At 52.3% G+C, this 16,960-nt stretch overlaps 1 protein-coding gene across 1 annotated transcript in view; it reads right to left on the bottom strand.

Moving 5' to 3' along the window:
• The window catches only part of GYPC (glycophorin C (Gerbich blood group)), a 30,571-nt gene continuing 13,866 nt past the window's right edge, over window positions 256-16,960 (bottom strand). The window contains exons 2-3 of the mRNA XM_003133289.6: window positions 3,009-3,059; window positions 256-940 (exon numbers count right to left, since the gene is read on the bottom strand). Of these exons, the coding sequence (XP_003133337.3) occupies window positions 744-940; window positions 3,009-3,059 (248 nt within the window). The 3' untranslated portion in view covers window positions 256-743. The remainder of the gene's footprint in view (window positions 941-3,008; window positions 3,060-16,960) is intronic.

Raw genomic sequence — 16,960 nt, forward strand, 5'->3', positions numbered from 1 at the left:
CCCTGGGGGCAGGGACAATCCATTTCTAGAGAGACACTGCAGCTGTGCATTTGTGTCCCAAAGCTGTGCCAGTGTGGGGAAGGGAATACTGGTCACTGGTCCCTCCCTGCTAGGTCAGGCCCAGGGTCCACATGCACCCTCCATCCCCTTTGAGAACTGCTGATGGAGCCCTCCCAGCACCAGCACAAAATTGTGTGGGCAACAAGTAAGCCCTTTGAAATGTTTATCTTTCCCTAGACAATCACAGCAACGTCATTTGACTGAATGCTCCCTTACATTTATTTCAAATTTATTTCCAATCACTGAGAGCTGAAACAACGGCAAACAAAGGTGCCTTTGAGCTCCGGCACCTGCTGTTCCCCCCAAATGTCACTGGGCTGATATTTGATGCCATTAACCCCAGTCAGCATAATGATGACTCGCTTCCTTATTCCCCAGCCCCCCCCCCCCCCCCCCCCCCGGCCCAGCACCCTGCTCACATTCACGCCATGTAGGTGGCAACTTTTTTTATGGTCCAGGAGGCCCATACCTCCTCCCTCTAGCAGAGAATCCCTGGGTCCCTGGGGAAGAGGCCTCTCCAGCTCCATCCTCCTCTGCTCCCTCCGCGCCGGCCACACCCCGTGTCCGAGGTGAGATGCGTGTCACGCGATGTGGGGGTGCTGGCTGGCTGCCTGGTGCCGCGGGTGGTGGGGTCTTCGCTCCTGGACGGAGGCGCTGGGGGAGGAGAGTCCTGGTGAAGTTCCTCAGATGAAGTACTCCTTTCTGCTGTTGTCCCCGCTGTCCTGGAGGGACGGGTCGTCCTGCAGCGCCGCGTCCGCACTCTCGGCGAACTCCGTGCCCTTGGCCTCGTTGGTGTGGTAGGTGCCCTTGTGCCGGTACATGTAGTGCAGCGCGAGCAGAAGAAGGCAGACCAGCACGAAGGCCACGGCCGTGATCACGCCTGTGGGAGGGAAGCACGGCTTCGTGGGGGCGGGGCCAGGACCGGTCCGGACTGACACGTGCTGGACGCACGCCAAGCGCTGACAGCCTGGCTGGTTCCTGCCCCCTTCCCTGACTGGTGTACAGTGCCCATCAAGCGTCCCCTGTCCTTTCTTCCTCTGCTCAGACCTGCTGACAGCTGCCGTAACGGGGCCCCAGAACAGACCCTGCCTCAAGGACCTCCGGAGCCGCTGAAGAAGGCGGACCTAGCGCAGCTTCCACAGAACACAATCATTTGTCTGCTGAAAACTGAGGTGTTCGCAGCTCTCAGATCTTGCGGGGTTTTTTTTTTTCTTTGTTTTGTTTTAAAGGGATAAACAAGTTTAATTCTAAAGAGTTGGGTATTTTATATACCGATATTAAAATACTGGGAAAATTATTTTATAACCTGGCAAATACAGAGAAACATAAACATAAATTAAAATGTCCTTAATCCTTCAGCTCAGAAATCACTGCTGTTAACAATTTGATGTCTTTCTCTCACAAGAAGCACTCACGTTTAATCCAAGTTCTCCTTCAGTCTTCTGAGTGGCCCTGCCTACACCTCTGCCACATTTTAGTATTTGGAACTTGCCATAATTTTCAAACTCTTCTTATTGTAATCTATCTGGCCGCTTTGGTAATTCTCCAAACATTTATTTATTTGGTCATGCCCAAAGCATGTGGAAGTTCCAGGGCTAGGGATCGAACTCCCGCCATAGCGGTGGTCAGAACCCCAGCAGTGACCATGTGGGATCCTTAACTCTCTGAGCCTCCTAAACACTTCTTATTTGACCATTTTCCCATGTCTGCTGAAGATATTCACCCCTCTCCATCTTTCTGGTAAACCAGCCTCTCCCTCTCCTCCAAGAAGTCCTCTTTGCACTACCCTCCTTCTCCTGGAGAGGGAACCATAGCTCCCCTCAGTGTTTCTGCTACACTAAACACGACGGAGAATTGAGAACTGTGAGTTTTAAAAGCAGGACAATCCCAAGGGCTTCCTGGGCTTGGGGCTTGAGGAGCTGCAACGAGAAAAAAAGCTGGGAGACAGGGAGACTCTAAACCCAGGGGAAAGTTCCAGGGGAAGTGGAGACTGGGCGTGGCCGCGCTCTAGGTGCCACTGTGCTGGGCATGCGCAGAGAGGGAGTCCAGGGGTGTGTGGCTTATGCTCCCCTCCAACCCTCCCAACTACCCTGTGCTCCTTGGAGGCGGGGTCTGCAGGAGGGGCGGGAGGTGAGCCCTGAGAGTTGGTTGAGAAGGAACAGGTCACTCAGCCTAGGGGTGAGGGGGTGAGGGGGCAGATGGAAGGGTCTGGGTAGGACTAACATGCGGCACTCTCAAGAGGGGGGCATTCAAGTTCAGCTGTTTGCTGTGAGGCCATAGAACAAACCCTCTGCCTTGACTGAGAAGGTGGGTTTACTTGGGGAGGGGCTGCTGGTGAATATGGAAGGGGGTGCCTACAGCTGTTCCCAAGTCCCTTTGGGGGACCATTTCCTCACTTTCCCACCGCCTTCAGGGGGACACTTCTGTGTGCACGATGTGCATGATAGTGGCTAAGAAAAAGAAGGTTCAGCTGTCCAAGGTGTGGGAGAATGCCAGGAGATCACCTGTTTTTATTTATATGCTTAATTGTAAAGTTCCTTGACCTATGAATGAGCTAGTGAGAAGTGATCATCTCAGAAGGAAACAGCAAGCTGTACTCCACAGACTTTGTCCTGAAACAGTTTGGGGTCATAGCTTTGGCCCTGGGGGCCAGAACAGGCATCAAAGCAAGGCCAGGGCAGGTTTAGGATGGGTTCAGAGCGGGGGACCTGGGGTAAGGAAAAGTGTGGCACCAGGGAGCCTGGACCCCTGCCACCACTACACCTGTAGTCCCGGATCCCTGTGGATCTAGGGCCCTGACAGGCCCTGATATGGGTGCCTCAGCCCCTCACCCTCCAGCACATGTTCTTATGGGGTAGGGTGCAGAGTCCTCCAATCCACATCCTAACCACCTATGAGGGGTTTCCTCTGACCCTTCTGGCTGCCCGAAGGGCCCCAGGACCTCCTACCTGCAATGACAGCGATGTCCACGTCACTGGAGGCCATCCCCGGGTCAGGATCTGTGAACAGAACAGAAGTCCCCAAGGTGAGAGGACACAATGTATAACTCAAAACATCTCAGCTGTCTGCACTCTGCTCACATGTGCACCAGGCCAGGGTGTGCCAGAAACATCATGGCGCATGGCAAGCCTCTGGCTGTGGGCACACAGAGCGGGGTCCAGGTTCTGCTTGCTTGCTGACCCTTGCTGGAGAGCACTGGGTGGACCCTCAGGATTGTCAGATACTATGTTGGCATCTTTAGGACCATGCCAGCCACCTGAGGGATCCCTGCTTCATCCCTGCAGCATCCCTGAAGCATTCCTGACCAAGTGCCCTGCCTGCAGTTGCAGGTGCTCACAAGACACCTTTGGGGGTATGCATGGTGGGCGTGGCTGTGCAGCATCACCTGCCTGTCTAGGCCTCAGATTTTCTGAGGATGATGGTAAAAGGAGACCACCTGTGGAGTATCTGCACATGGCAGGTGCTGGTTTGCCTTCCGCTAGTATACCATGTGCATGTACTATTGGCCCACTGCACGGCTGGGACACTGAGGCTCACAGTGTGATGTGCCCAAGTCACACAGCTGGCCCAGTGGCTTGAGGCCAGGATATCACCTGTGCTCTCACCTCTGGGGGGGCACTTTCTCTCTCCTCACTTGAAGGCCCCTCCCAGGAGGGTTCTAGTCCCCAGATCCTTCCCTGAGGCCCCCACTGGCCTCTGCATCCTTCTCCTGCAGGAAGGACCACTCTGTGGTGCCATCCGAGTTGCTAAGTGCATTTTCTCGAAGCTCAGTGGTTTGGCCAGAAGGCCAGGATGTTCAGGAGGCTGGAACCAGCACAGAACATCCCGTCCCCTCCCCTCTGGGAGATGTGAGAGAGCAAAGATTATTAGAGCACGGAAATATCAGTGTTCATGGAAATCCCAGATTCCCATTACAATGGCTGCGCATATTAAAACAGAGAAGCCTGCTTCTAATAGTCATTTCCACTCAGATCATCACTGCAATTATAGTGTGATGAGGTCATTTTCCCCAGCCAGCTGCCAGATACCTCTTTCTGATAAGAAGCTGGCTGCTGGTGGGGGAGGGACGCAGTGGGAAGAAGCTGGGCTCCAGGCTTGTGTCCCGGCAGAGAAGAGCCAGGCTGGGGACTCTAGGGCTAGTGCAGAGCCTGGGAGTGAAGGAGAGGAGAAAACAAATCCTCTGGTCAGCAAGGGGACAGAGCAGGAACAGGCAGGAGGTCAGCAGATGCTGGACTCTGCAATCCAGGGTGATCAAGTGAAGCTGTGACACTATCTAGCACATAGTAGGTATTCAGTAAATGTTTACTGAATGGGTGATTGTGGGAATGACTGCAGGCATCAGATAAATGCACACAGAGGCAGGTTCTGGACCGTCCTCAAGGAGCCCCTCACAGTTCAGCTAGAAAGGACATTACTTTACTTAGGTTACCGTGGATGTGATTGTGACATATGAGTCACTTAGGGCAGTTTTGTCCAATAGGAAAGTCAGAGTCAGCTAGAGAGAGAGAGGCAAAGAGAGGCAAAGAGAGAAAGGGAGGGAGAAATAAGGAGAGAAACAAAAAGAGGAGGAGAGAGGAGACAGAGAAAATAGCCTAGAAAACAGCGGGCCCATCACCGGCAGGTGGGATGCTATTTGGGCAGCTCTGATTTATTTCTTGCACACACTGCAAGCATGTGGATCAGAGTCACAACGTAAAGGGTGTTTCTTGCAGAGGGCGGCATTCACTGTGATGTTTGCAGACTGTAATTTAGACAATAGCACTATAGAGGGAATAAGCGACAGCTGTCATCCTACAGTGTTGGGTTCAAGGGTCGCCTGACTAGGAGATGGAGCAGCATACGGACAACAAAGCACAGCTTCATGAAGCTGATGTGGGTGATGGCAGCCAAATGGCTGAGTAGTTCAGCACTTCTGGGCTTCTGAACACCCCCACCCTCAGCTGCAGCCCTGCTGCAAGGCCAGGGCCAGGTCATGCGCCAAGTGCAGAGGCAACAGATGTTTCCCGTGTGGGCCTGGGGAGCGAGAGGAAAGGGAAGGGCTGTTCCTGCCCCAAACCCACATTCGGGGTGGTCACCACCTCCCACGGTGTGGGGGGTGGGGTCGAGATCAGGGTCAGAGGTGATGCTCTCTTGGAGGCCTTGGGAAGTTTCAGGTGTGGGAAGAATGTTCCAGGACCAGGGAAGTGATGGCTCAGGCCCAAGAGACTCAGCCTCGAGGGAGGTGGGGGTGCAGACTTATTGGGCAGCAGGCACTGGCTGAAGTTGCCATGTATGCGTCCTCATTCAGTCCTACAGCAACCTGACAGGAGGGAAGTATTTTCTTTTTTTTCCCCAGTTATGGGTAATAAAATGCATGCCCAAAGAGGTCAAGTAAGGTGTTGAAATCTCACAGTCAAAAGGGGCAGAGCCCATGTTCTAACCTGGGGTTAGCAATGTGGGCACTCTTCAGAGCGCCAGCTGCTGGCTTGGGAAAATGGCTTCTTTCCCTGCCATCAGTGATCTGGCTGCAGCCCAGCCCTCTCTGGCTTCATGGGTCAGCAGTGGGGGTTAGCCATCTGCCCCTGGGCAAAGGCAGCCACTCCCAGGCAGCAAGGTGCAGAAGTGCTGTCCTTCCAAGTCAGCAGGCAATGTTCTCCGCCCCAGCTGGCACCTTGGGTACAGCCACCAAGGCACAGAGATTTGGCAGCTGGCTCCTTGGGGTCAGGTGGTGTTCTTCAGATGTCAAGAGAGAGCAGTGGTCAGGCAATGACCACCGGGACACACACCACCCTTGTGTCACCACTGAGAGGACTCACTTATCTTTTCAGATGAAGCCGTGCTGGGAAGTTCTTTTTCCTGAGGTCTTGACGCCTCCTGACCTACCTCAGGTGTCTCAGAGGAAGCACCCTGTTCCTGTTTCCTGTTGCCTACCTGGTCCAGCCCAGGGGGAGAATTCAGGTACCAGGAGGGGTTGGACGACTTCAGGAAGAGGAGGACTATTTCAGCCTTAGCATCATGAAGGGAAGAGCAGGTTTGTGTGAAGTCCTTGGAGAAGTTTGTCCATGACCATGGTGCTGGCAATGCAGTGGTGGCCTTGTCTGTTGCTCGATGCTTTGCTCTGGGCTCCATACCCAGAGAGTCTTCTGTTTCAGGGAGTCTACAGATCTGGTCAGAAAAGTTCACTTGGCGGAGTTCCTGTTAGCTCAGTGGCTAACGAACCCTACTAGTATCCATGAGTATATGGGTTCAATCTCTGGCCTTGCTCAGTGGGTTGAGGATCCAGTGTTGCCGTGAGCTGTGGTGTAGGTTGCAGATGTGGCTAGGATCCTGCATTGCTGTGACTGTGGTGTAGGCCAGTAGCTACAGCTCCGATTTGACCCCTAGCTTAGGAAACTCCATATGCCATGGGTGAGGCCCTAAAAAGACAAAAAAAAAAAAAAAAAAAAAAAAAAGAAAAGAAAAGAAAAGAAAGAAAAGACACTTTGCCAAGTGCTCTAGGGGTAGGGAGGCCATGGTTTGCGTGAGTCTGATTTGGGCTCAGGAGGAGTTCAGGAACTCTGTGGTGTAGACGTTTCTCCTTGTCTCCACTGGAGCCTCCTCTTCCTGCTTTAGATTCTGGCCTCAGAGCCTGAGGCAAGTGAAGCAGAAAACAGCTGACAACTGTGTTTACTGACTTTCTTTTTGGGGAGGAAAAAGGTCAAAGGCATTTTCTTTTCTTTGATAGTTTGTTGCTTTGTGGCCCTGAAAGGGTGTAGCATTCATGTACAACTGGGGAAGAGCCAGTCTCAGAAGACAAGCGCCCCAAGGAAAGGAACGGATGGCCTGTGACCCACTGTTCATCTCTCCTGAGAGCTGGCTGGGGTGGCCAAGCATTGGCCTTCGCCCAGGCCCAGGCTTAACGGGCTGTGCAGAGGAGGGGCCTGTCCCCAGGAGGCTTATGAGAGGGTTGAGGGGACGCAACACATTTACATGAAAAGTTAGTTAGGCTGCCAGAACTCTGTGTGATTAGGTGTCAAAATGAGCAATAAAGACATGTCTGGGCTGTTGTCAGGATGGGGGGACCTCAACCATCAGCCCCAGGATGCCCAGCTTCTAGGACAGACAGACAGATAGTTCACGATGTCGTCTATTCATTCTTCCCTTGGGTAGACTTTCTCCAGCACCCACTACGATCCAGCAACGTGGCTGTTTTTAGGGTGAGGTGCCTGCATCCAAGGGTGTCTCTGGGTGAGTCTGGACAGGGTTCTCTCTGGGTCATCATGAAGGCTTCCTGGAGGAGGAGGTCCCAAGATGTCTGCTGAGATGCTGGGAGTGCAAGGCCAGCAGCAGGGGCAGGAGAAGATGTGAAGGGAAAGCCCAGACCTCCACGTGGTCTGGGCATTGTGTGTCAGAGGTGGGGCTCCTGGCAGCCTCTGGCTGTACCCTGGGGGAGGGGGTCATCTGCCTGCAGCCTCTAGATGCAACCTCTCCTGTCTGTGCAGAGAATGTGTGTTACCTGCCTGGGCTTGCAGACCAAGTTCTCAGGCCAAAGTGCCTGGCCAAGCGAGGCCAGTGTCAATGTAACCTGCCTTGATCAGAATGCGCCTGCTAGTCTCAAGGTCAGAATGACTGCCCCATGATCCCTGTGTGTCACCTTGTAAACAACCTCCCCAATCCCAGGGCTGCCAAAGTGCTATGCAAAGTCATGACACTGCTCTGAAACCCTTCACATGACCCAGCCACGCTCTCCTCCCTGCCCAGCCTTCCCTGCTGTCCCCAACCTGCTGCTCCCGGGTAAAAGCAGAGATGGAGATCTGGGGTACCCAAGCCACATCAAACCACTGCACTGCTGGGTGAGGTGCTGAGGCCTGTGAGGTGAAGAGGAGAAGAGGGCTCCTGCCCAGGAGAACAGAGCCATTGCCAGCATTGGTCAGCTGGGGGATGCTGGCTGGGGCAGAGGCAGGAGGGGGTCTGCCGGCCTCTGGACCTTTGCTGAGGGAGTCCTCACATCCAGGCATTTGGGGGATGTGCTCAGTGGAGGGAACTGGAAAGAGAGCTGAGGATGCCATAACTCACCACCCAGATTCAGGCTTTCCTCCACCCGCATCCCCCTGCTCTTAATCCCTGAGCTTTTTAAAAGCAGAGCCTTATTCAGCCTAAGGACTGGTCTGCTCAGTTGAGCTACAGGGTACAAGTAAAAGGAAGAGCTGCTTGTCCTCCATTCTTGGGCCCAGAGTGTAAAGAACGGAGCCACTGTGCCCTCAGCCCAGAACACTGACAGCAAAAAAGAGTAGGCAAGAAGCCCTAAGGGGGCCAGTGTGGGGAGACGAGGGTCTGCTGAGAAGACACACGGGTTCTCCTTGGAGGACTTGTTACCTTTGTGCCATGTGGGGTGGGGCTTATTGAGGAGGCAGCAAATCTCCCCCTTTGTCCATGGCTCAGAGTGAGGCAGGGGGACCACTGCATGCTCCCCACATCCCACCCCTGCTCCCTCCAGAGGAGCTGAGGATTTCTAAGGAAATGGAATTCAGAAGAGACAGGAAGACAGGGAGGAAGTGACCCCAGTCTCCTGCTGTGTCTGGTCTGGGAGGAGCCTGGGCTGGGCCTTCACCAGGCCAAGGCTGGGCTGGAGGGGTGACCGGTTCAGCAGACGCCACCAGAAGCTGAGACTCAGACAGGACCAAAACCCCGTGAGGAGCCCCTGGATGTGTTCTCTGGGACAGAGCCTGCCCTGGAGACTGCTGGTGTCACAGCCAAAAGGGGACAGCGATTTAGCCTCTGAGCTGCACTTAACCCTTGTCAAGCCTTCTCATCTACACACGGAAGAAAGGATGTGGTGACTGGGGAAGAGAAGCAGGGAGGAGAGGGGGTGGCCCAGCTTGGAGGCCCTGACACCGCACCAAAGAGGGGAGGTGGGCTCGTCTGTGTGTGCAGAGCTGTTCCACCTCGAGGATCTGGGTCTGTGTGATGCTGATCAGTGTGCAGCTGGGGCCCTTTCCCGGCGGACCGCCCTCTCCTTGGCCAAACCCCATCCTCTGAGCCCAGTGGCATTTGGAGGTGGGTTGTCCTTAGCGCTGTCCTCAACCCTGACCCAGATCCAGCCCATTTCCTAAGGCCATGCTCCCAGCTCAGGGCTCAGAGGTCTCCTGATGTATCTGCCTCGTCCTCCCCAGGGGGAGGGGCTCTACCTCTCCAGACCCACTGCCCTGACTCCCCTTGACTCCTACCTGTGCCTCCTCAGCTTGCACAGGGTGATCTCTGGGCTCTGGTCCCCAGAGGAAGAGAAAGCCTACCTGCCAGGGCGCACCCAGGGCAAGCCTGATGTGGAGGATTCTCTACAAGCAGGCCTCCAGGGAGAGAACAGACTTCGAGGCTCTGCCTCTCTTTCAGGCTAAAGGGATCCTGGGAGCGCTCAGTGGGAATTTGCTGAATTATGGATAAAATAGGAATGCTGAGTACAGGACACAAAGCCCTAAGGAGGAAGGACTGAATGGCCTGAGGAGTCTCATTAGTCCGCTCACATGGCCAGCACCTCATCCTTCTGTCTCCAGCAGGGTCATGCCTACCGCGGAGAATGGAATTTCTCAGGCAGGTTGCCCCACATCTTGGGCCTCTTTTCCTCATCTCTAAAATACACACAGTAAACCCCCAGCCTAAAGGGACTGACCGTCGAGGCCCTGGTTCTGAACCTTGCATGTGCATTGCAGGTCCCTGGGGGTGTCACACCACAGCTCTGGGCCATGTCCCCACTGCCAGGCTCTGAGTCAGCAGGTCTGGGTTGGGCCCAAGATCCCAGTTTCTCACAGGTTCCCAGGCGATTCTGCTGGTCCAGGAGCCTCCCTTTGAAAACTACTGAGCTCATTACTGCTCTTGCAAGGGGGCGAGCTTAGTTTCAGGAGGCAGAACTGAGGGGGTGGCTGGCACCCTCTCAGGATGCAGACCAGCAGTCACTGTCACAGCCACCCATCCTCAGCCTAAGCCCTGCACCCTTTCCTTCAGGACCAGCTGATTAGCTGGAGACCAGACACAGTAACACACTCTGAGAATCTGTCACCTCTGTTGGCTCCCCTGCCTGGCCTGAGAATGAGCTCCCCCCACCACCCAGTATCCTTACATGTCACACCATGAGATGGCATCACTCCTAGGTTCCCTGTGAGCCTCTATGTGGTGAGTCCAGGGCTGGTGCCCAGTGTAGACTGGCTATTTGAACATCACCCAGGATCCGCGTCAACAGTGTTGACGCAGCTTTGGTCAAAGCAGGTTCTCTGGGCGCTTTGAGTCCTCTCCTATACTATTTGGCAAACTCATCACCCTGAGAATCAAAAACCCCATTTCTAGTCACTGATCCTGGAGAAATAATCTGAAACAGAAAGAAAAGCTCATGCTCAGCAAAGTGTATCACCATCTGGTTTAACATGGAGACTAAAGGGGAGGACAGTCGGAGTGTCATCGTTGAGGAGCTGGAGACGTAATATTGATGCACCCACATGACAGGATGAGAAACAGGGGAGTTCTTGGTGACAGGAGGGAACGCTCACGCATGTTTAACGTGAAGGAACAGGACTCTAAATTATGTTAAATATTCCAAAAATGTGTTAGAAACAGGAAAGTAAATCTGCTTTCCTGAGATGGTGGCTATGGGTGGTGGTTAGGATATGGGGGTGTTTCTTCTAATATATAGTTTCCACCCACATCTGCACCCCTACATACCTGTGCACATACACAGCCTCCCATGACCTGCAGCCCTAACAGTGACCCCAGGCTGACTTGGGTACTTCTTTCAGGCACGGTCCTCAGCATTTACTGGTGGGACTATGACTGCAATGTCCCAGCCAAGGCCAAATGTGTGGGGGAGGAGGGTGGAGGCAGGTGTGGGGACCTCTCCAGCTTGGGGAGAGCAGAGGCGAGGGTGATAAAGCCTCTCTCTGGGAGGTACCCTGGGCATCTGGCTGCTCTGAAGCTCAATCAGAAGAGAGTATCACCTGTCAGCCCCCCACCCCCACCCCATGAAAGCAGAACAGCTGGTGGGTCCATGTGGTCCTGGGGTGGGAGCAGTCAGGAGGCCACTGCAGCTGGAGTAAAGCAAGCATGGTGGCAACAGATGCGGTCAGAAAAGCAACAGTGGCTGGATCCACAGCGCCAGCTTTTGCTCAGGCAGACAGGGCCAGGGGAGGGTTTTGAGCAGAAGCGACGTGAACCAGCTATCATGCTCTTAGGATAGCTGTTGCACAGAGGGTGGGACCAGCTGGGGCCACAGTACAGGCCAGAGGTGAGAGGTGGGGCGTTTGAGTGTATTTTCTAGAGCTCTCGCCATGGGCTGTGGCATCTAAGATGCATGGAGGAAATAGAGTGTGGCAGGAAGTGGGCAGGATTGGATTCTAGGTGCCCAGGGGGCTGAGGAATGGTGGGACTGGAGATGCGGAATCAGCCAGGGCCTGAGCAGAAGTGCTGAGAGCAGGGGGCGCTGACAGGAAGGGTTTGCAAGTCCCCGATAATGATGATGATGTCGTCTTCTGGTTACTGCAGGGGCGGGAGCTGGTGCCAAAAGGGGGACTGATGTAGGTGGGGTGTGTGTGTGAGTGTGTGTGGAATATGAGTGTGTGGTCTGTGACTGTGTGTGTGCTGTATGTAAGGTGAGTGTTGTGCGTGTGAGTGCATGCATGTGCATGTGTGTGCGTGTGAATATGTGGTGTGTGTTATGTGTATGTGGGGTGTGTGTGTGTTGCGTGTGTGCGAGTGTGCACGCACATGAGTGTGTGTGGACAGCACGTAGGCTGATATGGGAGGTGGTGTCTGGGAGCAATGGCAGATGACCACCTAGAAGAGAAGGAAGTGACATGAGGGAGGAAGGGACAACAGGGTCTCATGGCCCTGTCTCCACTGGACGCCTGGTGGTGGAGGGAAACAGCCATCCCTGAGAGGGTCCTGGTCCCTCCAGGGAGGGAGCCTGGTGTCTGCTGTAGGGGAGGGTTGCTCTATGGGGCTGGGGTGGGAGGCTTGGTGGCCTGTGGTCCCTGTGGGCTGGGATGTCAGGGAGATGGGGATCTGGGGTCGGCTGGGGGTCCAGGCATCTTTGTGTCCTTTCTCCCTTCCTTCTAGCTGCTCTCTTCCATGAGTTCAGTCCCGGAATGGATGTCCCATGATTCCAGGGCCAGCATCACCGAGTGTCTCTCCCTCCCCACTGGGGACAGTAACGTCCTGCTGCCCTATGTTTCAGAAACCTTGGTTCTCCCAGCCCTCATTCAGGGGCACTTCCTCTGAATTTGTCTCCTACTGTTGTTTCTGGTATGCAATAGGCTGGCTGGAGGTAAGCTCCTGGAGGTGGAATTGCCACGTCTGCTATAGACACTCCTGCTCAGCCAGGGAGGTTGGGCCAAGTCACCTCCTCTGAGAAACCCTCCCTGACTCCTGCTTGCACTCCTTCCTCTGTTTCCGCAGAGGCAGCAACATTTCTCATGAATATTTTAGCCTTTGCAGCCCACATGTAGTCTCTGTTGCATATTCTTCTTTGTTTCACAAGTTTGTCTGTTTTTTAAAAGAAACTTTAAAAAGATACAAGCTATTAAAAAATTGCACAAACTAGTTGCCAGCACCAAAGCAGGCCACAGGCTGGGTTTAGGCCGCAAACTGTAGTTGGCTGAACAACTTGTCAAAACACCATGAAAGTGCTTTGTAGTCTGCCTCTGCACTAACTTCTGAGCTACCGCATTTTCCCCCTAAACACCTGACACAGAGCTAGGTGAGTGACTAAGCCATGCTGCATAAAATATCCTCTGACAGGTCCCAACTGACTCTTTTTTTGGCTGTGCCTGCGGCATGTGGAGGTTCTCGGGCCAGGGATGGAATCCATGCCACAGATGTGACCTGAGCCACAGCAGTAACAAGACCGAATTCTTAACCTGCGGAGCCAAATGGGAACTCCCAACTGACTCTTATCATTATTTTCTCTCCATGCCTGCCTCTCACATGTTAAATAAATAACTCCCCTAAGTGTCTCCCAGTCAGCTATTAAACAGTCACTCCACAGATGTGCATGGAACTTCCAGTGATATTAATGGCTGTCATTTATTAAGTTCCTGGTTTGTGGCAGGCCACTGTAGAGTCTTGGGGACCCTGAGGTGAAGCTGACATCATGTGTGTGTATGGTGTGTATGTGCGCCTGTGCTTCCACACCTGATTCAAGTACAGACCTTTGGCCTTCTATGCAGCCCCTGGTCACACCGACGTGCCCTCTGCTGTCCCTGTCCTCTAGCTGGATCACGTGTGCTAATCCTTACCACTTCTCTGAGGATTTAATTCACTTAAAAAATCATATAATTGCATTTTCAGCATAATTAGGTACCTAATTACATGACTAAATGTCCTTGATCAGGCTGCATGTGTAAATAATGATGATTTAGTTAGCCACGCTTTGTTATGGGGTTTCCAGAAGGCGCATCAGTTGGCGAACAGGAGAGAGAAAATATTTCTTCTCCCCTCTGGGCCTGGACAGGCAGGATGGGCAGAGCCCCATGTTGTGTCTACAGAGTGGGCAGGATGGTGAGGTGGCCGGAGGTGGCAGGGGCCTGTGCTGCCCTGGGACTCAGTCAAGGCCTCAGGTTGAGCCCTCAGGGTGAGGGGGTGGAGTGCTCGCATTTGATGTGCTAAGGGGAGGATGTGCTAAGGGGAGGCCAGAGTGAACCAGCGGTGCAGGACCTTTGGTTAAGGACCCAAGAGTGTCAATGTAGCAAAGGGTCATTGGAGGAAGGAAAGCATCTTCCTTCTCCATCTCCAGGAATGCTCTTCCTCCTCCCCAGCCATCGAGGGGCTGCATGGAGGGTGCCCCCTTCTCCCTGCCCTAGCCGGCCCTGACATTGTCAGTGGTACACTGCGATTTGTTCTTCCAGCTGGAATAGTGTTTGGACAGAATGCAGGGAAGAGAAGGTGCACCCGGATCTAAATCCTGGGAGTGGATTGCTGGGGGGGTGGGGGTGGGAAAGACAGGGCGAGTGCTTGTTAAAAAACTGCTCTTTACAAAAATGCTGAAAGTGCCTTAAGAGGGCATCTTGGGTCAAGGAGCGTGGGTGGCAATGCCAGAGAAATGGGGCCATGAGTCCTGGATCCCCACTGTGACATGTGACCTGTTGCATGTGACCCTCTCCAACCCTCTGCTCACTGATCTGTAGATAAGAACGCAGCTGCAGGGCTCCAAGGGCAGGGGGTGGGGGTGGGGTGGGGGAGGTGGGGGTGTGCCATCACCTGACACTCTTCTCATCCTCGTTTATTTGAGAATAGCTCCTTCTCCCTCTCCCCTCCCACACCGCCCCCCACACACATACACACGCATCCCTTACACACACACCCCACACACATACCACAAAACACATCCATTGCAGGTGCACATGCACATGACCTCTAGGCACAGGGTCCCTGGGGGAGGCATGGGGGCCAGTTCCCTGACTTGGGGGCTGGGAGTACCTGTTTACTTCCTAGAATAGCTGGGCTTCCCAAGCACTTCCCTCAGGACTGATGGCCTCCTTTGTTCTCTGGGTATCAGGGCAGGACAGGGGGTCAGGAAGTCATCAATTCTCCTCATTTTGCATCAGGCAAGGAAGCTAGGGGCCTACCGCCCCTAGTTCAAGCCCTTGTGCTGTTTTTGTGCTTGGGGAGGAAATTCCATTTCTCTTCACTGGTCTCTCCCCGCCCCCCAACCCCTGCCCCATTCCATCCTCCCTCTGTTTTCCTGGCTGATGAAGATACTCTGTAATATGTCTCAATCCATCACTCCAGCACACTCCTGCTCCGTCTTTCCATCTTCCCAGCACCACTCTCCCTCTAAGGTCTCTTGATTTATGTTTCGCCAACATTAATCTTTTAAAAGCAAAGAAACCATAAACACACACATAACTCTTCCTCCTGTCAGTTGAAACCCCATGACACAAATCAATTGCCATATAAATTAAATGTTTCTTCCACAGAAAGTGATAAATGCCCTGGAGACTCATCAAAGAAAGACAACAAACTTAGACTTTGTTTCACTTCAGAATTTTGTAGGTGGTTTTTTTAAAGTCTGACAACTGGTACATCTATTGACAACCAGCAAGGGTGAATTGCAGCCTTCTGCTATTCTAATGTAGCCAATATAATCTGGACACACTGCTCAACTCTCCTCAGCAGGGATCCTAACACCTCAAAATAGTGTTTGAGATTGAACACATCTTAGGGAGAGAAGGGCGAGTACAAACACCATTTACTATTCTGTTGGACTGGTATACTAATTTCTTAAAACAAACCAAATAAGAGCAAAAATAGAGCTACCAAAAAAGACATTGGCCAGCTACAGAGTTGGATCTATTTGAATGATCAAGATTAGGGAGGGAGTGACTCCTAGATAAGCCGGATGGTCTAAGATAATATAGATTACAAATAATTTTATCCTTTTTAGTATGGCTGATTTCATATTGAAACAAATATGAAATTTGTTCATATTTTACACCTTCCAAATAGCTATTTGGAATAGGAGAAGGAAGGAAAAATACAAATGACTAAATTTAATACATGTCTTGAGTTTGTTATCCTCTCTTCCTTTTCCTTGTCTTATTACTTCTTCTACCATCACTACCACATTCAACATCATTAATAAACTTTATCCATTCATTTGCTTGGTGAGTAATGAGCAATGAAGAATCTTAACCATCAGGTTAGAAAGCTGGGTCTTCTCAAAGGCACTGAGAATGCGAGAGATTATAGAGAAAGGGAATCTCTAGAAATTTTGAAGCAGCATAGGGATGGAGAGAAGAGCTGTCTCTTTTCCAAGTTTAGAGGAGCACTTGGGAGCTACTGAAAAAGGATAAGCATGACACAGAGACCACAGGGATGAGAGTTGTGGACAAGGAGGGGGTAGGTATAGCTGTGAGGTGGGAACTCCAGGGAGGCCCACTGTTCTCAAGGCTGGGAGTCTTGAGGGTCAGAGAGCTTGAGGTTCTGGCAGGAGTGTGGTTACAAGTTAGTGCAGGAGACATCAGTGTGTTGAGGTGGTAGGAACATTATGAATAAGAATTTATTGTTTTGCACTTAAATATATCTAGTTATGGGATCACTTCCATAGTTACCTCATTTATTTTATTTTATTTTTTTCTTTTTAGGAATGCACCTGTGGCATATGGAAGTTCCCAGGCTAGGGCCGAATTGGAACTGCAGCTGCTGGCCTATGCCACAGCCACAGCAACACCAGATCCAGGTCGTATTTGTGACCTATGCCTCAGCTTGCAGTAATGCCAGACTCTTAACCCACTGAGCAGCCAGAGATTGAACCCACATCTTCACAGACACTATGTCTGATTCTTAATCTGCTGAGCCACAACAGGAACTCCTACATTGTTTAAAGTATTAAAAAATTAAGATGGATTGTAGACTTCCCAAATTACATAAAAAATAGGTTTTTAATCACTGTGAGAGGCATCTATGAGACAGATGGAAAGGATGAGTAAGAAGGAGATCTCAAAAGCTTCCCAGGAGAAGTTTCTAAGACTGGGAATGCTCCATCTACTCAGAAGTCTTTGCCCTTGGGGACCGGGCCTGGGACACGAGACAATGGGCTTGCTCACAGCAGTGCAAGCCTCTTGCTCATGGTTCTCAGCTCTGTATATCAGACCCTTTAAAAACACCCAGGTCTAGGTCCCATGCTCCTATGGTTGTCAGATAATGCAAGGTGTGACTTTTGGATAAATAACCACGTGATTTTTAGCATAAGTACATCCCCCATATCACATGCCAGCTTCATAGACTGCCTGGTTCTCTGTCAATTCACCAGAAACTCTGTGACTTTCTAAAGGGGGTTCCCCTGAGGAGAACCAGAGCCACAGGTACAAGAATCCCCCATTGTCATCTCAGTGTCCACATCCCGCCTGTCCCATGCAAGTGTCCACAAAGTCACATGGACTCTGATTCTATTTTATGTTCC

Source organism: Sus scrofa, chromosome 15 (genome assembly GCF_000003025.6).
Source record: "Sus scrofa isolate TJ Tabasco breed Duroc chromosome 15, Sscrofa11.1, whole genome shotgun sequence".
Lineage (NCBI taxonomy): Eukaryota > Metazoa > Chordata > Mammalia > Artiodactyla > Suidae > Sus > Sus scrofa.